The sequence below is a fragment of the Sus scrofa genome, chromosome 8 (assembly GCF_000003025.6).
Source record: "Sus scrofa isolate TJ Tabasco breed Duroc chromosome 8, Sscrofa11.1, whole genome shotgun sequence".
Lineage (NCBI taxonomy): Eukaryota > Metazoa > Chordata > Mammalia > Artiodactyla > Suidae > Sus > Sus scrofa.
This window is the reverse complement of record NC_010450.4, coordinates 333689-355476: the sequence shown is the minus strand read 5'-3', so window position 1 is coordinate 355476 and position 21788 is coordinate 333689. Positions and strand designations below refer to the sequence as shown.

The 21788-nt window shown below is 65.1% G+C and overlaps 2 protein-coding genes across 8 annotated transcripts; one reads left to right on the top strand and one right to left on the bottom strand.

Moving 5' to 3' along the window:
• Positions 3507–20873, bottom strand: IDUA (iduronidase, alpha-L-). Of its 2 annotated transcripts, none has more exons than XR_002346509.1 (14): positions 20600–20869; positions 19763–19903; positions 8520–8605; positions 8274–8381; positions 7919–8014; positions 7622–7824; positions 7281–7460; positions 6976–7192; positions 6491–6703; positions 6268–6389; positions 6036–6161; positions 5868–5948; positions 5418–5518; positions 3507–5282 (listed from the first exon to the last, which is right to left on the bottom strand). XR_002346509.1 is itself a non-coding variant. In XM_021100852.1 (14 exons), the coding sequence occupies exons 1-14, from the start codon at positions 20752–20754 to the stop codon at positions 5176–5178; spliced, it is 1932 nt and encodes a 643-aa protein (XP_020956511.1). In that variant the 5' UTR covers positions 20755–20873; the 3' UTR covers positions 3508–5175. The 2 variants fall into 2 exon arrangements, 1 of the variants encoding a protein (XP_020956511.1); XM_021100852.1 differs by having other exon boundaries at positions 3508–5282; positions 5872–5948; positions 20600–20873.
• Positions 9522–20057, top strand: SLC26A1 (solute carrier family 26 member 1). 6 transcript variants are annotated; one of them, XM_021100849.1, is made up of 5 exons: positions 9523–12049; positions 14925–15080; positions 15329–15455; positions 16117–16734; positions 17361–20057. In XM_021100849.1, the coding sequence occupies exons 4-5, from the start codon at positions 16144–16146 to the stop codon at positions 18888–18890; spliced, it is 2121 nt and encodes a 706-aa protein (XP_020956508.1). In that variant the 5' UTR covers positions 9523–12049; positions 14925–15080; positions 15329–15455; positions 16117–16143; the 3' UTR covers positions 18891–20057. The 6 variants fall into 6 exon arrangements, with proteins under 6 accessions (XP_020956510.1, XP_020956509.1, XP_020956508.1 ...); XM_021100848.1 differs by lacking the exon at positions 9523–12049 and adding an exon at positions 13019–13430; XM_021100845.1 differs by lacking the exon at positions 14925–15080.

The window sequence follows — 21788 nt, the reverse complement described above, 5'->3', positions numbered from 1 at the left end:
GCCGGGGATGGGCTTCGGCCACTTGTTGCATCCTACAGACTGCCCCTGGACCATGAGGCTGCAGGGGGATTTCTCATCTGGTGCCAGGATGCTCGGCTACCCTGGTCACCTGCTTGGTGATGCCCAGGCAGGTGGGGTGTGACTCCGAGGTGCCATCCTGCCAGAGGCTGGACTCCATCCACATTCCCCGCTGCTCCCCAGTGCCAGCTCTGGGCGGTGGACAAGGGCACCAGGCCAGGACGGCCCTCCTCCCCTGCAGCCCCTCACGCCCCTGGCTCCACTCCATCCTTCTCTGCCCACGGGGGACCCACTGCCCCCTCCTCCCTGTGCTCTCAGGCCCAGGGCTGTGGTGGCGTCTGGAGCCTCCACCCGTGGTGGCCACTCGGGCTTTGCCTCCGTGCACCTGGAAGGCCTCTGAGGACAGGGTCAGAAGTCGCAGGCTGTGGGGCAGCCTGGGAGGGTAACAGCCGCCCCTACAGGAGCCTCTTGAAAGTTCTGCTGCCTGGCCCACTCCTTCAACCAGCCCTGTACGGAGGCTCTTCACTGGGCGTGCGTGGCCTCCAGCCAGGGCCCTGCCCGGTGGGGCCATCAGCATGAGGGGTGGCCCCAGGACACGAACATGGGGCTCTGGCATCAGGTGACTCTGGGCTGGCCTTGTGGGTGGGAGATGGCCCCATGTTTACTCGCGTTCCCGGGGTGGCCAAGAGTTGGGCCCCGCATGGGTGGTTGGAAGGGTCTGGTTGCTATGGCAACAGCAGGGCTTCTAAGGACCGCATCCATCCTTCTGCCTTGAGAGGGAGGAGGCAGAACAGAGAGCCAGGCACAGGGAGTCAGGGCCTCCTGACTCACCTCCCGTATCCACAGGGCCGCCTGGACCCTGCTGAGACTGAGGCCCTTGTTTGCTCAGGATTTGCAAGGAAGCGAAGTGGGGACAGAGGGCTGCGACACCAACACTGCGGGGTCCCCTCTCTGGGGAACCCCTGCCACCATGCAGAGCTGTCCACATGTGCGTGTGGGCCTGGCAGACAGCGTTCCAGGAAGAGGGCGCCCCAGGCCTGGCCGATTGCGGCACAGGACACCTCACTTCTGCACAAAGCAGGCAGACGTGGCGGACACGGCTGCTGGACGGTCTGCTGGGCCAGCCTGAGCCCCAGGAAGTGGATCCCAGGGCACATCCAGCCTTCGCCCGCAGCAGCCCCATGGGCCGCCCGACTGGTGTGGGGAGGCCATCGTGGGAGCCCCAGGCCTGTCCCCCTGCTAAACCAAAAACGCCACCAGTTTCCGGAGCAACTGCACAGATGAGGTCCAACATCAGAAACCTGGGAGGAGGGGACCCCGTCTCTGTCCTCTATGTAACTTGCCGGCTGGGTATTGCATGACAAACGATCCAACACAACCTTGGCAACGCCAGTCAGCGGAGGTCTGGATGCGGGGTCTTTCCTGGGGGAAATCGCAGGGCCCGGCGCTGATACGCAGGTAACCTCGCAAATGCCTTTCTATGCCCAGCAGGGAGGACCAGCCGTCTCCCCCACGGGACGGGCACAGCAGCACGCCTTCAGGCTTGGCCGAGATGGCACCGACTCGCCCACCCTCCAGGGTGTCTGGGAATCGTGATCTCCTTGCTGACCTTGTGCCAGTTAGATGCGGGTGGCCCAGAAAGACACGCACCCTGGATGCCTTGGTAGAGCCCTGCTTTCCACGGGGTGGGAGGCAGACCCTTCGAAGCTTAGGAGTCTTCAGGGAAGCCGACTCCGATGGTCCCAGCAGTGCTAGGACGGCCTCCGTCAAGCAAGGCAAGTCGTCCAGCTGTGGAACCTACTTCAGGGGGGACAGTGCTTGGGGGCCCTGGGTGTGGAGGCTGTTCTGACCCATCTCCCAGGCCAGAGGCAAGGATGGCCAGGCCTGACGCAGGCCACTCGCCCCTTGGGGGGCTGGCCCACAGACCCCTGGAAGAAGCAGGTGGGGCGGACACTAGCAAACGCCTCCAGCCCAGACCCCCAGCCTCTGGGGGCAAGGCCATCTCTCCCTCTGTCAAAACCAGGTCTCTACTTAGAAAGTAGCTCCAGGCTTGCAGCTGAGCCTGGGGCAGGGGCAACCCCATTTACCGAGTGGCCATGGGACCCGAGGGCCCGGTGAGAAGCCGGTGCACACAGCATTCGGTCCCGAGATGTTCGAATTGGAGCCTGGCCTGGGTGTGTCTGAAGCGGGTTGAATGACCGGGGGGCTGCAGCTCCCTGGACCCACTGGACTGCATGCAGAGCTGCCTGCCCACAGGCAGAGGCAGATTAGGTGCATGTATGCAGGCAGGGCGGCTCCTGGTGGGCAGAACCAAGGTGCCCGTCTGTGTGGAGCTTGGTTTACAACTGGTAGCATCTAAGGGGTTAGCCAGTGGGCTGGACTCAGCAAAATCAAGACAGGAAGCTTGGGGACAAAGAGGTCTGGGGAGAGGGACAGAGAGGGTGCTGTCTCCTGCAGAAAGGCTACGCCGATCCAGGCAGTGTCCTCTACAGCCCTCTTGGGCTCTCGTAAACAGGACATGTCAACATCAGCCTCTTCCTGCCATTCCTGGGACCACCCCCAGGGACCCAGGCGGAAGCGGCCACAGCAGCAGGGATGGAGGCCCCAGGTGGGCTTCTCCAGCTCAGCACAGCTCCGAGCCCAACCTCAAACCAGAGGGTCGGGCAGGCCAGCAACCAGGTGGCTGCCTGACAATACAAAAGCCACAGCCAGTGGAGCTGGTGACTTACCCTGGAGACAGACATGGCTTCGCTATCCTAGCTGAGGTGCAGGTGCCCGTGCTAAGTCCCCACGACTGCCCTGGAGCCACAAGAGCCCCCAAAGGCGAGGAGCATCCTACTAGGACAGGAGGCATCGGGCTTCTGCCGGGAAACGGAGGGGTGAGCTTTGAACACGTGCTCCTTCTTCACCAGCGGGCCAGGAAGAGGGGCCATCCCACTGTCCTGGGGGAATCTCTTCTTGGTGGCCTGAAGGTCCTGGTGTCCAAGGAAGGAACCAGGGAGCCCAGCCCCCCACCCAGTAAGCTAGGAGCTGAGGCGGCCCCTGGCCCTCAGGAGACTGGACAAGCAGGTGGTGAAGAGGCTGCTTTTTTTTTTTTTTTTTTTTTTTTCCGGCTTTTTAGGGCCGCACCCACGGCATATGGAGATTCCCAAGCTAGGGGTCAAATCAGAGCTACAGCTGCCGGCCTGCACCACAGCCACAGCCATGCCAGATCCGAGATGAGTCTGTGATCTATGGCACAGCTCACGGCAACGCCAGATCCCTGACCCACTGAGTGAGGCCAGGGATCGAACCTGCATTCTCATGGGTACTAGTCGGACTCGTTTCCACTGCACCACAACAGGACCTCCAAAAAGGAAGTTCCCGGGGTGGATCCCGCGTGGCTGTGCCTGTGGTGCAGGCCGGCAGCTGCAGCCCAATTCAACCCCTAGCCTGGGAACCTCCATATGCTGTGGGTGGGGCCCTAATAAGCAAAAAATAAAAATAAAAAACTTTAACAAATTGTATTGAAGTACAGGTGATTTACACGGTGTTAGCTTCCAGCGCACAGCGTAGTGATGCGGTTTGAAATACACATAAACCGTAAATGTGCTTCCCTGTTTTCTGCTGTGGTGGATGCGGGAGGTGGGACGGGCTCCCGCGCTGTGCACTGGCACCTTGCGGTGAATCTGTCTCCAGGGCGCAGCTGTTGGGCCCAGACAGGAGGCTGCTTTATGGGTGCGGTGATGAGCACCCTCGCCACCCACAGTGCTCGCTATGGGCTGAACTGGATCCCCCAAATTTGCACGCGGACCTTCTGCCCCCCAGGCCCTCAGAAAGTGATGGTATTGGGTGACGTGGCCTTTAAAGAAGTGATTCAAACGAGGTCGTCTGGGTGGGCCCCAACCCACGGGGCTGGTGTCCTCACCAGAGGTTAGGACACAGGCGCAGAAGAAGGGCCACGTCGGGGCGCAGGGAGGAGGTGGCCGTCTGCGGGCCAAGGCGGGACCCCAGGAGGAAGCCCCCTGCCGCAGCCCTGACCTCGGACTGCAGCCTCAGCAGGTCAGGGGCAGAGTGCGCGCTGGAGCTACAGGGCCTGGGACGCTTCACCCCTGGGCCCCTCCGGCAGAGCTGCGGGACGAGGCAGGAAGACAAGGCCCAGAACCTGGGGGCCCCCATATGGTAACACAGGGCCCCATCGAGACAGACGGCCCCCCCCCGGGAACCAAGCCCTGAAGCCCCCCCCGACCTCCGACCAAGGGGGACGGGGCACAAGAGCTGGCTTTGGAACGTGGAAGGACAGCCAAACTGACGCCTCCTGCCCAGAGTGAGGCAGCAGTGGCCCTGGTGGTCCTGGGTTTTCCGTGTGGACCGGGGGCAGCAGGTTTCAGTGGGGACAGAGGGTTGACTGGACTTTCCATCCGCCATTCCAGGCCTGCGCCTCCCCCGCCTAAGGTCAGGCCGTGTTCAGAGGACAGTGGGGTTGCGGCCCCCACTCTGCTCACAGCAGCCCAGGCTGGCTGCACCCGGGCTGAAGGTCTCTGTTTTGGACAGGTGGCCTCACCAAGGGACCTCTCCCCGCCTTTCTCCGTTGGCCCCACCTGCCCCAGGGTGGGGCCCCAAGGTTCTGCACTACCCCTGGAGGCCCCCCTGCCCTGCCCACATCTCCATACACGGCCCCCAGCTGTCCCTGACTGAGCCTGGGCCTGCAGCCTGGGGCCCTCCCCTCCCCCCACCTGGCAGGGGGCGGGGGCAGGGGGCATCCCGGCTGGGCCTCGGAAGTGGGGGCCTCTGGGCTCTGCCCTGCCCCAAGTCACCCCCGCCCAGCGCAGCCTCAGCAGCCCCCCTGCAGCACAGGCCCAGACCCCAGGCAGGAGAGCAGCTGCCCCCCTTGGCAACTGCACCCTCAGCCCCTCCCAGTTCCCACAGGTGGGGAGAGGGCCCCAATGCGGGTGCCGGGCATGGCCTTGCTCTGGCCGCCATCTGCCCAGTGCCCACCACGAAGGCCATGCCCAAGATTGTGTGTGGAAAGGCACTTTAAGGGGGTGAGGGAGGGGGCAGGAAGGGACAAACAGAGGGGATGGACTGACCGAGAGGCCAGTGGTGTGCAGCCCAGCACTGCTCCTGGCCACCCAGGGTCATGGTCGGCACGGCTCAGTCTCTGGGCAGCAGTGGCCTTCACCCGGCAGGGACCTCCAGGTACCGCACAGGGCTCGAGAAGGGGCCTGGCCGGGCCCAGTAGTCCACGGCACGGACCCGGTAGGAGCCAGAGACAACAGCCGTGTCTGGGAACACAGAGGTACATGCCCGCTCTTGAACGCGAACCCCCCATCGCCCCCAATTCCTAAAGCCCCCTAACTCCAGGCTTCCAAAGGCCCTGGACCCCACCCCACAGGGCACTGCTGAGGCGGTAGGCACACCTGGGCTGAACACGAAGAGGTTAAAGGTCGAAGGCTTCCTGTCCACGCGTGTGTACACCCCACCCTCCGGGCAGAACTGGATCTCATAGTCCCACAGGCACCTGGGGAAGAAGGTCAGGCAGGACAGGGGCTGGGATCCAGAGCAGGTGGCAGGCAGATGGGGCCCAGGGCCGGATTCCCTCCGGCGCCTTCCTGCGACCACAAAGGGCCACACTGGCTGGGAAGAGGGGGCTGGAGCACAAATGCCAGCAGCAAATGTCCCCTGTAGGTGGCGCCACCCTCCATCAGACAGGTGTGAAGTCACGGGCGATTTGTGCCAACACTGGCGGCCCGGAGGTGGGCAGAGGTGCATTGCCTGCGCGGGCGGCTGGAGGCCACAGCAGAGTGGCCACGTGGGCACTACAGCCCGCAGGATGGGGGAGCGGGCGAGGGGGTGGTGACCGCACTCACGCACTTGGAGCCCACGCGCTCATCCGACCAGACCAAAAGCAGCTGCCCGCGGGTCAAGGGCAGGGCGCGGAGCCGTGATACCTGGGGGAGCGAGGGTCCGTGACTGGGTGGAAGGTGGCTGGGGGCGGGGCCTGCCTGGGCGGCGGCGGGGATCGAGGCGCCACTTGCCTGGCCGGGCGGCGCCTCGGGGCGCGCGCAGACGTGCACCAGCAGGAGCGAGGGCAGGGGCAGCTCCGGGCTCAGCGTCAGGCGGCCACTGGGGGGGAAGGGCAGCGGTCTCACGGCCGCCGGGTCCTGCAAGCGGAAGCCAGGTGCTCAGGGCCCTCGGCCCCGGCCCGGCCCGGCCCCGCCCGGCCCGGGGAGGCGTCCCCGCCCGCCGGCCGCCCGCCCTCCCGCGGACCTCGGCCGCGCGCATGCGCCGGAGCTGCTGGGCGGAGGGGAAGACCGGCCGGCCCAGGCGCCGCCACTCGCCGTCGGGGCTGGAGATGGAGTTGTCCATGTAGAGCTGGACAAAGACGAGCCCTGCAGAGCGGGATGCCGCGGCCAGGCCTCGCCTCCCAGGCCCCGCCAGAGCCACCCTCAGCCCAGGGGCCCGAGGCCCCTTCCTGGGAATCCGTGCTCACCAGGGCCCGGGGGCACCCCGTGCAAGCTCAGGATCAAGGGGACGCTGCGGTTGGCGTGGGCGCGGGTGTCGTCGCTCGCGTAGACCAGCACCGTGGCGCGCCAGGCATCGGCGGGGCCGGTGGGGCGGTGGGCGCTGGCCAGGACGCCCACTGTGTGGTTGCTGTCCAGCACCCTCCCGGCCTGCGACACCTCGGCCCAGAGCTGCTCGCTGTCTGCGGGGACCGGCAGGTCATCTCGTGCAGTGACGGCCCCTCTGCCCTCCCAGGGCCTGGCTTCCCACCATTTGCTCCCCCCTCCACAGGAGGTCCTCTGGCCCCACCACAACCTCTGTGTCCCTCCGAGCTGGAGGGAGGGAGAGGGACACGAACCCATCTCCCCACTCCCCAGCAAGACACGCCCCCCCCAAAGGGCCTTTGCACAAGCCTAGAACAACCCCTTGTCCAGCCGCTCCCTTGACCCACCCAGGATCCAGCATGCCACTCACCCAGCAGGGCCAGCAGCCCCATGGCCGTGAGCACCGGCTTGCGCAGCAGCTGCACGTGTGGTGGGCGCGTGTTGTTGACCTGGAAGCGTGCGGTGAGCGTGCGCTGGGAGAAGGGGTGCGGGTGGTAACTCAGGAAGGCATTGTCGTTGCTCAGCAGCGTGTAGCGGATGGAGGAGCTGGTGTTGGCCACCAGCAGGTTCTGGTGCTGCGCGATGACCTGTCAGGTGGCCGGGACGGTCACTGCCAGGGCCGCCTGCCTGCCGCCCCCACCCGGGAGGAAGGCTGCTCCCTGGGGGCAGGCGCACCTTCACAACCATGGCTGCGTAGGTCACATCGGCCCTCCAGGGCTGTGGCAGAGACCAGCCCACCAGCGGGTCAGCCTCGTCGTTGTAAATGGGGGTGTCCGTGAACTTGGGGAAGAGCCGCTGTATCTGCTGCATCACCGCCACCTCCTGCTCCAGGATGTAGATGGAGCTGCCCGCGCCCTGCACCGCGGCCCAACCCACACAGGCCTGAGACCACCGCTAAGGGGCGGCAGGACTGCAGGCAGCAGGTGGGGACTGCAGGTCTGCCGCAGGCAGGGGAACCTGTGCTGGTGTTGGGTTAGGGGCTGGGGCGGCCAGAAGGCGGGAATCCTGGGCCATACCTTCTTATGGAGGGCGATGAAGTCTAGCCGCACGCCCACCTCCCCGGTGAAGAAATTGGTTCCGTTGTGACAGTGCGCCAGGAGGCCCCAGCACAATGGGGAGCGTGGTGGGTCATGGAAGGAGTCGCCAGGACCACCCAGGCGCAGAGCTGGGCTGGCAGCTCGCAGACCCTCGGAGCAGGCGTCGTAGTAGTTCAAGAAGCCTGGGTGGGAGGGACACAGAGTCCTCACCCCCCAGGTCAGAGGGCCACTGCCCCCCTCTCTCAGCTCCCGCAGGACCCCGGGAAGCCTGCCCACCTTGCAAGGTCATGGACACGTTGTCAAAGTCGTGGTGGTCCGGCTCGTTCCACGTCTCAAAATTCCACTTGGAAACGTGCTTGAGTCCGTACCTACCTGCAGAGAGTCCCTGCTGTGGCAAGAGGGGCCCTCCCCTGGGGCAGGGACACGAGTGCATCCCGAACCCCGGGGAGGGCACCCGCGGTGGGCGGTTTGGATGCGATGGCGGTGTCACTGGGAGCTCCCCCCCCGCCCCCATCAGAAGGCCTTGGCTCAGGGGGCTCATGACAAGAAGACCGGGAGATGGCCTGGGTGGTGCAGAAGGAAAGCCTGCCCAGAAGCGCCCCCATCCCCAAAGGGCATGGGCCCCACCCACCAACGTATCTCCTAGCCAGGAGCGAGACCAGGTTCCTCCACTCGAACACCTGCTGCTTGTCCTCAAAGTCCGTGAAGTGTCCAGAGGGGCTGCCCATCAGCTCAAAGCCTGCAGCACACGAAGGTGGCTGTCCCACTGCTCACCTGCCTGGCTCCCCCAGGCCAGCACCGAGGCAGGACCTGACTGGGCAACCAGGAGGACCCGGAAAGGCCAGGCCAGTGGGAGACGGTGGGGTCAGTGGTTCACCTGGGAGGAGCTGGTTCTCCCTGAGAAGGTCCAGGTATCGATCCAAGTGGGTGAAATTGTAGCTCAGTCCCTGTCCAGCTGACCTCCTGTAGAAGGACACTCAGTGTCAAGGTTGGGGGACGTGGGCCTGGGCCTGGAGCTGTGGCCACATTCAAGCAGCTAGGGAGCTTGCAAGGTGCCATTCGGGACTAGGCTCCAGGCTAAATAGGCCCCTCTCCTTGGCACACATCAACTATGTAAGCCTATTAGTCACTCACAGCCTAGTATGAACTCATGTGCCTGCACTGGAATCCCACCCTCAAGTCTTTGGGGGCTCAGAACAACCTGGGGCCTGGGAGTGGGACAAGAGGATGGAGACGGGGAGAACAAGGCGTCCTAAAGACAGCTGACGGAGAAGCGCAAGGCTGGAGGAGAACCTGGTGGGACTCTGTGGGCCCACATTCTGTTTCTCTGCACCTCCCGGAGGCCAGGGCCCCACATTTGGTTCGGCAGTACCTGGTCCCCCTGCTGCACTCTGAGAGACACCATGGGAGCAGGAGCGGGGCAAGGACAGCCTCCCCCCTGCACGCACTCCTCACATAGAAATGAACGTGTGACAACCAGGCCGCGGACAGGAGCCACGGGCCTGGGGCGGAAGAGGGCGCGAGTCGAGGGAAGGGAGGTCACCTGGTGCCTTGGGGCCACGTGAGAAGGGAGCCTGACTTGGGGCGAAACGGGGAGTCCTTTCAGAGATCCACACAGAGCAGGAAGTACCACAGCTTTTTTGTTTGTGTGTGGGTTTTGTTTTTTGTCTTTTAGCCTTTTCTAGGGCCGCTCCCGCGGCATATGCAGGTTCCCAGGCTAGGGGTCGAATTGTAGCTGTAGCCACCGGCCTACGCCAGAGCCACAGCAACTCGGGATCTGAGCCGCGTCTGCGACCCACACCACAGCTCACGGCAACACCAGATCGTTAACCCACTGAGCAAGGCCAGGGATCGAACCCGCAACCTCATGGTTCCTAGTCAGATTCGTTAACCACTGCGCCACGGCGGGAACTCCTGTTTGTGTGTTTTTAAGACATTATTGTTACAATTATTATGTTATTACTTTGCCATAATTTCCTCAGCTAGAGATTGAATCTAAGCTGCAGCTGGGACCTCTGCATAGCTACGGCAACACGAAATCCTTTATTTTATTTATTTAATTTTTTTTTGTCTTTTTAGGGCTGCATTGGTGGCATGTGGAAGTTCCCAAGCTAGGGGTCAAATTGGAGCTACAGCCGCTGGCCTACACCACAGCTCACAGCAATGCTGGATCCTTAACCCACTGAGCGAGGCCAGGGATCGAACTTGCGTCCTCATGGATACTAGTCAGATTCGTTTCCGCTGAGCCATAACAGGAACTCCCACACGAGATCCTTTAACCCACTGTGCCGGGCCAGGGATTGAACCCGCATATCCACAGCAGCCCGAGATGCTAAAGTCAGGTTCTTAACCCACTGCGCCACAGTGAGAACTCCAAGATTCAATTTTTTTTTTTTTTTTAGAGTGGTTTTGGGTTCACAGCAAAACTGAGGAGGTACAGAAGCTCCCCGCCCCCGCCACCGGCCTCCTCTCCACAAGCACAGTCTCCCCCGTGATCAACAGCCCAGAGCGGGATGCTTCTTACAACTGATAAACCTACGCCGACATCTTAGTCACCCCAAATCCACAGTTTACATTAAGGTTCACCTGGTGCTATACATTTTGGGGTTTGGAAAGACACATGATCTACCACCAAGATCATACAGTGTTTTCTTGGACCTAAAAACCCTATGCTCAGAGTTCCCTTGTGGCTCAGCAGGTTAAGGATCCCATGTTGTCACTGCTGTGGCTCTGGTTACTGCAGTAGCGCAGGTTCAAGCCCTGGCTCAGGAACTCCCACATGCTCTGGCTAAAAAGGATATTCATGCTCCCCCCACCCCACCAAACCCCTGATTTTTTTTACTGTCGCCATGGTTTTGTCTTTGCCATGATGTTTTGAAAGGATCCCTTTGTGGTCAGTTGCAGCAAGAGCAGGGAGCTGGAAGATGGCCCCCCGGGGACCTGGAAGAAGGGTCCCCCATCAGAAGGCCTTGGCTCAGGGGGTTCATGACAAGAAGACCAGGAGGTGGCCTGGGTGGAGCAGAAGGAAAACCTAGATGCTGTCTGCAGAGGCATCGAGAGGGAGCTGGGGCGGACGGGTTTACAAGTGGGAGGGACGGTGATGGACTGGAGGGGAGCTGGGACCGGGGGTTCAGCACAGCCTCTCCGACTAGGTTTCACTTTGGCGGAGGCCGGGAGGGATAAGCCGATGGAAGCTGGGTCTCAGGTTTGTCCACGTAGGGTGGACGCCCAAGGCTGGAGCCGGGTGAGGAAGCTGGTGCTCAGCGATCCCGCCAAGGCGAGGGAGGGCGCGGAGCAGGGCACTGAACCCAAGGTGAGCCCAGGCAGGCGGGGCTGGCGAGGCCCTGAGGGACAGAGCAGGGGGAGCAAAGGCACTGCCCAGAGGGGTGCAGCTGCGCCCTCTTGCGGCCGCCGGGTTCGCCCGGCGAGCGCAGGGAGAGGAGGGAGCGAGGCGGCGTTCCGGCCGAGCTGCTCTGGGTCGGTCAGTGCCCCTGTACCCGCCAGCCAGGCCACCCCAGCGCTGCCCCCCTGTCGCCTCGAGGATCTGGACGAATCAACATCTCTCTCCCTTCCGGGCTTCCTCTCCCCCCACTCTTCAGTGCAACGGTCAAGGACGAACCTGGGCTCAAGTCCAGCCGCCATGGACACAGGTGCCTCGGGCTCCTGCAGGGTCACAGAACCCGCTCGCTGGTGGGCGTGGGCTGCGTCCTCCCGCCTCTGGGGGGGGGGCGCCCCTCCCCCTCCAAAGGTCACAACCAGTAGCAAAAAAACCCGAAAAAAAAAAAATAAACTTAAGCGCTTGGGTAAAAATTAAATGGGCGGCAGCAGATAGGTTCCAAAGTCCCACAGGTGGGGGGTGGGGAGGGGGAGCAGGCGTGGGCGATGCACCTAAGCCCCGGCTCTGGGCTTTCTCCGCTGATCCTGGTGGCCTGGTCTGGTAAATGCTGACACCTCCCACCTCAGTGTCCTGGGGCAGCACCAGAGGAGCCCCAGCCCCAAGCCGTCCCTAGCCTGCCAGTAGGGTGGACTTGAATGTCCACAGACCCATCCAGCCTTGGCACCAAGGACTGCCCTGGGGGCCCGTAGAGCTGCCCCCGGGGACCAGAACCCCCAGACTTGGGAACCCTCTGTCTCCAACCAGTTCAGCCCCCCGTCGGGAGGGGCACTGGGGAGATCAAAGCTGGTGAGGGGCAGAGCCCACCCCGGCACTCCCCCTGCAGAGGCCGGACGGGGCGCGGCACAGGCCCGGTCGCCTCCCGCTCCTGGCCGGGCACGTGGGCCGGGTCCGCGGTAGCCGCACAAGGGCCTCATTCACCGCGCGCCAGCGTCTGGGGAGGCCGCACCAGGAGCCCCCTCATCCCTGGGCCTGAGCGCGTGCGCCGCGAGGACCAAGCAGCGCCCAGCCTGGTGAGTGCTCCGGTGCGTGGGGCGGAGCCCGGGGCCTCGCGTGCTCGGGTGAGGGACGTGGGGGCCGCACTTCCTCCGTGTGTGTGTGTGTGTGTGTGTGTGTGTGTGTGTGTGTGTGTGTGTGTGTGTTGCACTTGTGACTGGGGGCGCAGGATGGGAGGAAACGGCGTGGGGTGGGGCCGGGACCACCCGTGCTCGGCTTGGGGGAGGGGCGCGGAGGGCGGGGCGCCCTTGGCTGAGGGGGCGCTGGCCCGGGTGGGAACTTGGGCCCGCCGTGTGCTGCTGGGGGCCCGGGCGGGCGGAGCAGGGGGCGCGGGCGGGGTGGGAGATGCATGGGGCGGGATCGGGAGCGCTCAGAGCAGGCTATGCGAGGTGGCAGCGCGGCTGGAGGACACAGACCCGCCACTGGAGAGAACCTGCAACGCTGTGGGAGAGCAGAGCCGTCCTGGCCAGCTGGCGGCGGGTCCCCTCTTCTGGAACTAGGGCTCTGGGGCCTGGTTGACGGGGCCCTGGAGGAGAATGGGCCCCGCCCAGCCTCTTTGCACTTGCTGTAGGGATGCATTGCTTCCTTTCCAAGTAAGGGTCCCCAACAACTTAAAAGGGTGACACAAGAGGATGCTGTCCCACGTGGTCACCCCCTCGCACCTGCAGCCCCTGCGCTAGTGGAGAGGCCCACAGCTCAGCTGACCGCTGGGGTAAAGGGGGACAGTGGGCGTTGGCCAGCAAGGCCCCAGGACCCAAGACATGGGCCTCTGTGCCTGGCCAGACCACAGCACGCAGCCCACTGGCCTCAAGCACAAAGCAACAGGCAGAGGGACAGGGGGGAGCTGCAGTTCTTTTGAAGGACCTGAAACCTCAGCGGTAATTCTTCACCTGTTTCAGGCACCCAGCCTAGGGCAGGGCAGGGACAGCAGAAGGCCAGGTCTCTGCCACCCAGGCGGCCCTCAGGGCCCAGCTGACTGGATGGGGGCACACCTTGGCGCTGCTGCAAGCTGAGAACAGCCCCTCCCCGAATATCTCCACCACAGGTGCCCCAAAGCTAGAGAGCCCCTGGAAATCCCTGTCCCTGCCTCCAGGGAGGCAGGGGGGCCGCCACCCACCCCCCTCCATGCACCAGTTCCCTGCCCCCGTCACATCGCGGCACCACTGCTCCAGGCTCTCGGGAGCCCTCTATGATGCATAGCTTGGCCCCTGGCCAAGGAGATGCACCCAGGGTGATGAAGCCACCACCTGGCAGCCGGCGTCTCTCCCACACGTGCCATCCAGGGAGCTCCCTCACTGCCACTCTGCCAGTAGCTGGGTTGGAAGATAAGTGATTTCTAACCACAGTGGCTGCCCTCCGCTCCAGCCCCGAGACAGTCTTATCTGCTCCTGAGCTGCTGTGAGTCATCACGCCCGCCTACGGCCACTGGCTCTGGGAAACCACATCCCCGGGCAAACAGCTCCCCACTAGGGCAGAGGGGGGCCGGGGTGGGACTGGGGGTGGTGGGGAGCATGCTGGGGAGGCCCCAGGCTCTTCCCAGAGAACAGGGCCAGATCTTGGGGTTCAAGACAGGCTCTTCAGGCAGAGGAATCAGATCTGGAGACACAGCCGGCACGGCAGTGGGGCCTCGGCCCTGACCGCACCTCCCCCTCCCCGCCCCCCGCCCCTGCGGCTGTGCGGACACCTCCTGCTCTCCCGCTGGCCCCTGGCCACCCCGGCAATCCACTCCCATCTCTTTTTTTTTTTCCCCTTTTATGGCCAAAAATGCAGCATATGGAAGTTCCTGGGCTAGAGGTCAAATTGGAGCTGCAGCTGCCGGCCTGCACCACAGCCACAGCAATGCCAGGTCCCAGCTGCATCTGCGACCTCAGCTTGCAGCAAAACCGGATACTTAACCCACTGAGCGAGGCCAGGGATCGAACCCTCATCCTCATAGAGACAATACCAGGTCCTTAACCCTCTGAACCGCAACAGGAACTCCTCCACTCCCACCTTTGCCCTCAGATGGGGCTCCTGGTCTTTCCAGGCTGTGGATGTGGGAACAGGGCAGAGTTTTCAGGGCAGCGTGTTCAGGGCTGAGTGCAGAGGAAGCCTGGATGGAGCTGTCCCCTGCCAGGGCCCAGGGGACAGCAGGCCCAGGCCAACTCACCCCTGTGTTCCATAAAAGGGACCCCACACAGTACCCCAACCCCCCACCCCCAGGATGGCGGACATGTGGGTTCAGGCAGCCCCAGGGGATGGACCTCTCTTTCCACGTGGCCCTCAGGCACACACTTGATCATTTTAAATATGGGTGGATGGAGGTTTGAGTAACCATTTCAAAAACAACAGCTCGCTCTTAGCTTGCCATGTGCTGGACACCTAAAGGTCACCTAAAGGGACCGTCCACCTTCACAAGGCCCCGCGAGGCAGGTCCCACCTGCCCGAGAAGAGCAGACAGAGGTGTGGCGAGGCCAGACACCCGCCCGCAGTCACAGGGTCAGCACCGGGCTGGCGTCCGAGGGGCTGGGCCCCAGGGCAGAGCAGGACCCCCACCCCCATAGCCAGCAGGGCACACCCCGCTGGGAGCCGTACCTCCACGCCTGGCACCTCGCCCCGTCGTCGGCTGGACATATGTTCATACATGTGCACACACACGCACACACCAACAGTTCACACCTGCTTTCCACACGAGGACACACAACAGAGGCCGGGGGTGTGACTGCTCAGGCCCCAGTGGCTCCAGCAGGGGACAGACCCGTCTCCTGGCAGACAGGATGTACAGTGATGGACTCGGGGACTGGCCCCTCCCTCAGATCCCAACCTTGCCCCCAGAGACAAGGGACCACACGATGCCTGTCCCCTCTGCCCTCTGGCACCACCCGCCAGAACCGAGCTTTCTGTCTCCCCCAGGGGCCCCTGAACCAGCTTCCTCGTCCGCAGAGCCCCAGCCCCTGTCCCACACCTGCAGCCCTGCTCCTGCGAGGCTGGGAGCAGGTAAAAGAGCCCCAGAGTTGTAATGATTTGTGAGCCTCTGATTACAGTACAGCTCCCGGATTAGCCGCTCAGGTAATGCCCCTCGGGTGGGGGGGAAACCCATGACTCAGCAAATCTCTGGAGTAAATTATTTAACTGCAAGCCCAGCACAGAGGCCAGGCGCGGAGCATTGCTGCGGGTCAGCACCAGACCAGCTCTGTGCCCGAGCCCCGACACCGCGCTCCCCACCAGGCTCTGGGGACAGACAGGCCAGGCTCTGCACAACCTGCCGGGCCCGTGGGGCTCCCTCCAGTAAGAGCCTCCCCGGGACCCCGCTGCAGGACAGAAAGGGCTCCGGACGACGTGGCTGCAGCGGAGGCAGCTCCCGCTGTGGAGTGGAGGCGTGGGACCACGTGAGCGGACGCCCGACTCCAGGGTCTCGTTGGGAGACTTGCAGGCACAAGACAGGTAGGGTTTAAACAGCCCTCAATCACATGCCTGGACCCGGAGGGGCTGGCTGAGCTTCGAGGTGTCTGGGGGCCCTGCCTGGTGAGGTCTTCGGAGGAAGGGAACAGCTCTCATAATGTCCCCCGAAGGGCAGGCCTGCCGTTTAGCCCACAGCTCACGCCAGGCCGGAGCCAGGTCCATCATCCACAGCCCCGGTGCTGGGCAGTGCCCACTGCCAGGGTGACCAGGCTCTCAGGAGCAGAGAGGGGGACGTCAAGAGCTGAGTCTTAGCTAAGCTCACAGGTCCGCCTGGCTGCCCTCGACGGCGGACAGTGGCGCGTGTGTTCCACGTGTGCCCGTGTGGTCTGAGACTCACGCTGCGGAGTGGGGTCCGCGGTCCCAGGACGCCCCAGGCGGGGACAGGCTCTGTTCACCCCAACCCCCTCCAGGCGGCGGCAGAGGTGATGGAGGAGCCACCAGAGCGAACAGGGCGCTTCAGAAGGGGGAGCAGAGGGGCGTCTGGTGCGGGCACTGGGTGATGGAGCCGCGCCTGGATGGGACTGCCTGGGAGCCATGGCGTTGGGGCGGCCACTGCAGCCTGTGTCTCGGTGACGTCCTCTGACAGGTCCTGACGGGACACTGACACATCTGGCCACCCCACCCACTTCAACTCACTTTGCAGGTTGTCCGGGGGCGGCCGTGCCCCAGGATGGAAGAGTCCCCAGAGTGCGCACCGCAGGGCCGGGGCCCAGTGCTGGTCCGCCGGCGGCCCCCGGAGCGCCCAGGCCTGCGTGAGGCTCTGAAGGCCAGGCTGCGGCGGGGCTGCACGTGCAGCGTGCAGGGGGCCTGGGCGCTGCTGCAGGGCCTGTTCCCTGCCATGCACTGGCTCCGGCGCTACCGGGCGAGGGAGGACCTGGCAGGCGACGTCATGTCGGGGCTGCTCATCGGTATCATCCTGGTGCCGCAGGCCATCGCCTACTCGCTGCTGGCCGGGCTGCAGCCCGTCTACAGCCTCTACACGTCCTTCTTTGCAAACCTCATCTACTTCCTCATGGGCACCTCGCGCCACGTCTCGGTGGGCATCTTTAGCCTGCTCTGCCTCATGGTGGGCCAGGTGGTAGACCGGGAGCTCCTGCAGGCCGGCTTCGACCCTGCCCAGGACGGCCCGGGGCCCGAAGCCAACAGCAGCGCCCCCAATGCCTCAGCCACCACACTGGCGCTCGGGCTGCAGGACTGCGGGCGGGACTGCTACGCCATCCGCGTCGCCACTGCCCTCACGCTGGTGGCCGGGATTTACCAGGTGAGGAGCTGGTCCACGTGGCCGCCCAGCCGCTTGGAGCATCCCCGTCAGGCCGGGTCACCCACGTGGAAGGGACGAGCCCAGCGAAACGCGGGGGCAGGGGGGCGGTTTACCAGCAAGGGGAGGACAGAACGGCACGGGCAGAGGGGGGTGCATGATGACACCCCAGTCAGCACCCAAAGGGATGAAGGGACCCAGGGTGAGGGACCCCTCCGCCAGTGGAGAGCGGGGCCTCGGCCTAGCCACGCCCACCCCCAGCACGCCGCTCCTGGCTTCCGGTCCCCAGTGGGACCCTGGGACTGCCTGCCTCCCCGCGCCCCCCAGGCCCCGCAACCAGCCCTTTCTGGATCTGGGCCTCAACGCAGGTCCCTCCTGTCAGCCCCAGGTCTCCCGGGAAGGGTGGTCCTGCGTGTGGAGCAGGAGAGAGGAGTGGCCTTCCGATGGCCAGGGCCATGTGAGGCCACGAGTGGGCATGGGGGCACGGCGGGCACTCCCGTGTCTGCCGTGCCTGTGCGCACACGTATGTGCAGGGCGGCTGCAGGCGGAGGCTGCGTGGGAAGCAAGCGACAGCAGGAGGGAGGCCGGGCTCTGAGCGCCCCTCAGCGCTGCCCCCGCTCTGTCCACAGGTCCTCATGGGCATCCTCCGGCTGGGCTTCGTGTCCGCCTACCTCTCACAGCCTCTGCTGGACGGCTTCGCCATGGGGGCCTCGGTGACCATCCTGACCTCGCAGCTCAGGCATCTGCTGGGTGTGCAGGTCCCACGGCACCAGGGCCCAGGCCTGGTGATCAGCACGTGGCTGAGCCTCCTGCGTGGCGCTGGGCAGGCCAACCTGTGCGACCTGCTCACCAGCGCCGTGTGCCTGACCGTGCTGCTGGCCGCTAAGGAGCTCTCGGACCGCTGTCGGCACCGCCTGAAGGTGCCGCTGCCCGCAGAGCTGCTGGTCATCGTGGTGGCCACGCTTGCGTCCCACTTCGGGCGCTTCCACCAGCGCTTCGGCTCCAGCGTGGCTGGTGACATCCCCACTGGTTTCGTGGCCCCACGGGTGCCAGACTTGGGGCTGATGTGGCGTGTGGCGCCGGATGCCGTGTCACTGGCCCTCGTGGGTTCTGCCTTCTCCATCTCGCTGGCGGAGATGTTCGCCCGCAGCCACGGCTACTCCGTGCGTGCCAACCAGGAGCTGCTGGCCGTGGGCTGCTGCAACGTGCTGCCCGCCTTCTTCCACTGTTTCGCCACCAGCGCCGCCCTGGCCAAGAGCCTGGTGAAGACGGCCACCGGCTGCCGCACGCAGGTGTCCAGCGTGGTCAGTGCCGCCGTGGTGCTGCTGGTGCTGCTGGCACTGGCACCGCTGTTCCGGGACCTGCAGCGGAGCGTGCTGGCCTGCATCATTGTCGTCAGCCTGCGGGGGGCACTGCGCAAGGTGAGGGACGTCCCTCGGCTGTGGCGGCTCAGCCCAGCCGACGCTCTGGTCTGGGTGGCCACTGCTGCCACCTGCGTGCTGCTCAGCACCGAGGCCGGGCTGCTGGCCGGCGTCCTCCTCTCCCTGCTCAGCCTGGCCGGCCGCACACAGCGCCCACGGGCCGCCTTGCTCGCCCGCGTCGCGGATTCCAGCTTCTACGAGGATACCGCGGAGTTCGAGGGCCTGGTCCCCGAGCCTGGCGTGCAGGTGTTCCGCTTCGCAGGGCCACTCTACTACGCCAACAAGGACTTCTTCCTGCAGTCACTCTACCGCCTCACCGGGCTGGACGCGGGGCGCGCAGCCTCCAGGGGGAGGGAGCGGGGCCCGGGGGGGCAGGGGGGCCGAGGAGAGCCTGTCGAGAGCAGGGACCTGGGCCCTGTGAGCAGCGCGGCCGCGCTGGTGCCCACGGCGACCTGCTTCCATGCGGTGGTCGTGGACTGCGCCCCGCTGCTGTTCCTGGACGCCACTGGCCTGGCCACGCTTCAGGACCTGCGCCGGGACTACGGGGCCTTGGGCATCAGTCTGCTCCTGGCCTGCTGCAGCCCCTCGGTGACCGACACCCTGAGGCGAGGCGGCTTCCTGGGGGAGGAGCCTGGGGACGCGGCCGAGGAGGGGCAGCTGTTCCACAGCGTGCACAGCGCTGTGCTGGCGGCCCGAGCCTGCCACGGGGAGCCCGCGGCCACCGATTCCACCCTCTAGAAGAGCCAGCGCTGCCACCAGCCTCCATGCACACCATCAGTCCCTGCAGTCTCGCTGTCCCCACCCTGCAGGCACCAGGGAACCCCAAGTGGGACGGGGAGGCCGGCGATGTGAACACACTAAGGGCCCAGGCACTCAGGAAACCACAGCCGCACCTCTGAGACAGGCGGTGCCACATTGGGCCCAGTGCTGGGCGGCCGCGGTCCATGGAGCTGGGGTGACACTCAGTCTCCTGTCTCACTTGAACAAGGACCTCGAGGCAGTCACCCAGCCTCCAAGGTGCCAGAAGGACATTGGTCCCTTGGCCCGCCAGCCCCCACCCCAGCAGGTGAGAGCTGGCAGCCCTGGCCAGGGGCCTGAGGGTCTCTGTGGCTCTGGAAACCCAGCAGTACACAAAAACAATGCACACATTTCTCACACCTCCTGCCTCAGCCCCACTGGCCTTGCAGGGCCCTAGGCAGCTGTGACCGACACAACCTCAGCCTGGCCCTTGGCACGGCGTCCCTGCACGGCCTGACCTTTGAGCACACAGCACGGCGCATGGGTGCCCTCCCGCTGTCATGGGGTCAGCTGCGCCTCCAGGGTGGCCTCCAGCAGGAGACCAGTGTGCCCGATGCAGAGGTCCCCCCAGCACCACGGCGCCGGTGGAGCCGGACGGCGTCCTCCGTTCTCCCCTCCCTGCAGGACACTCAGCCAAGAGGCGGAGGGGCCGTGGCTCCTTGGAGCAGGAGTCCCCAGCCCCGGTGCCCCCACCCAGGGCCCCATACTGCACTGTCCACACCCAGGCGCCACCCCTCTCCGTCTCAGCCTTCATCTCCAGACCACGGGCTGTGCCCAGAGGCCCCCGGGCCGCCCATTCCTCCATCACCCACCTGGCTGTGACAAGGCCCAGCAGCCAGTGGGCCCGAACCTGCTGGATGCCACCATGAGGGACGGCGCCCACGTAGGCCAGGTTGAGCTGCTGGTCCCAGCTGAGGTCATACCGGTGAGCCTGGCTGTGCGGCAGGGGAGGACTGGGCACGAAACAAGGGGGAGCGGGGGTGTTAGTCCTGAGGGCAGGGCCAGTGCAGCTGCCTCGGCACCCCCACAAGTTCAGGGCTGAGACTGGCGTGTCCCCTGGTCAGTTTTACTGTCCTGATGTAATAAAAAGACCTCTGACGTCAGGAATGTGAGGACGTCTCCAGTTTACCGGGTCCAGGGTTCCTGTGGAAACCACATCCCCGCCCTGCTCCTCGCCCTACCAGCAGGAGGATGCTGGCTCCAAGCCCGGCAGAGGGGACGGGGACAGGCAGGGATGCGGGACAGGTCCCACTGCAGGGACTTCTGACACCGCTGGGGTTGCTCCCTTGCATCTCCTGCAGCCTGGGCTGCCCTGGGCGGCCACCGGGCTCTTCAGACTCCTGGGGGGGACCATGCAAACTCAGGACCTGGCCCTAGGCCTCCAGACAGGGAGCGGCCACTCAACTAGAAAGCCTTCCTTGCACCACCGGAAAGCGCGGCCCAGAGCCAGCGCAAGAGCCGAGATCCCGCGCGCTGAGGGCGGGCCCGAAAGGAGTGAGCCGCGGCCCTCCTCACTTCGGAGCACCTACCCCAGCTCTCTCCAGATGCCACGAGGGGGTCCCCGAGGCTCGGGGTGGGGTGGGGTGCACGGCCAGGATAGGTGCGGGATGGGTCGCTCGGACCTCAGTTTCCCCGCTCAGAGCGCTCACCAGAAGCCGGTGCTCCTCCAGAAGGGTCGCAGGGGCCCCAGCGCGCGGGCCGCGTCCACGCGCACCAGGTGCGGCGCCTCGGCGGCCGCGAGGGACGCGGCCAGAAGCACCCCCAGGAGCTCTAGCAGCGAGGCGTGGGGGCGCGGGGGGCGCATGGCGGGGCCGCCGGGGCGCGCACCCCGGGCGCGAGGCACCCCAGCCCCCGCAGACCCACCCGGGCCTCCGCGCAGTGGGAAGCGATGCCCGCGCCCAGCCGGCGGTTCCGCCTCCGGGTCGCGTGCCACGTGACGGCCGGCGCGGGGTGGGGCCTGGGCAGGAACGGGCCCCGCGGGTCGGGCCGACGGGGTCGCGGTGGAGACGGGGGCGGGGCCGGCTGGTGGGCGTGGAGGGGCGGAGGGAGGGGCGTGGCCAGGAGCCGAGGCAGAGCGGCGTGGGCGGGGTCTGGCGGGAGGTGGGCGTGGGGGCGAGGCCAGGGCCGAGGGCATCCGCAGCAGCTCCCTAAGCTCCGGAATCCGGAGCTCGTCTCGGACAGTGGGCTCTGCCCAGCGGCCCCCCGGCTGCCAGTCCTCTCCGCCACCCAATGTGGTACCCCTTCGGGCCGGGTTCCTCCCCTCGGTCCCCTTCGGCGCTAAGGGCTGTGGGAACCGCGAGTCCCTTGGAGAGCGCTCGGCCTTCAGCCGCACTGGTGAAGACATCTGCTGAGATGCTTCGGTTGGCCTGGGCGGGAAGCAGCCCAATGCGGGGGCCAGGAGGCTGCTGGATGGCTGAGAGACCTGCGGTGGTTGCAGGGCGGGGAGAGGTGGTCAGACGTGGGGCGCGTTTGGAAGGTGGACTGGTGACTGCAAGGACTTTGGCTGGAGCAGCGGGGTGGTGTGCTGTCTTCTGAGAGTGGGGCCGCTGTAAAGCAACAGGGGTGCTCAGGGGACTGAGCTGCCTTTGAGAAGCCAAGTGGACACCTAGATGGACAGCTGGCAGCCCCGCCTGGCCGCTGGGGGAACTGGGGCTCAGCACTGTGAATGGGTAAGCTTTAAGTCGCACGCATATACTACAGGAACCCTACAGCAACACGCCCTCCACCAGGCCGACATTGCAGGACGCGGGGACCAGCCTCCCTCTGTCCCCATACCCTCCTCCCTCCCCTCCGCTGGACAGCAGGACTCACCCCCAAAGCCAGCCCATGTTCCTAGTC

What these genes read in the sequence shown, in the direction of transcription:
- SLC26A1 (XM_021100851.1), top strand. Translation starts at nt 16,144, where the DNA reads ATGGAAGAGTCCCCAGAGTGCGCACCGCAGGGCCGGGGCCCAGTGCTG. An exon ending in TGGTGGCCGGGATTTACCAG is followed by an intron (nt 16,735 to 17,360) that starts GTGAGGAGCTGG and finishes CTCTGTCCACAG; the next exon opens with GTCCTCATGGGCATCCTCCG.
- IDUA (XM_021100852.1), bottom strand. Translation starts at nt 20,754, where the DNA reads ATGCGCCCCCCGCGCCCCCACGCCTCGCTGCTAGAGCTCCTGGGGGTG. An exon ending in TGGAGGAGCACCGGCTTCTG is followed by an intron (nt 19,904 to 20,599) that starts GTGAGCGCTCTG and finishes TTTCGTGCCCAG; the next exon opens with TCCTCCCCTGCCGCACAGCC. An exon ending in CGTGTCCATGACCTTGCAAG is followed by an intron (nt 7,825 to 7,918) that starts GTGGGCAGGCTT and finishes CCTCCCACCCAG; the next exon opens with GCTTCTTGAACTACTACGAC.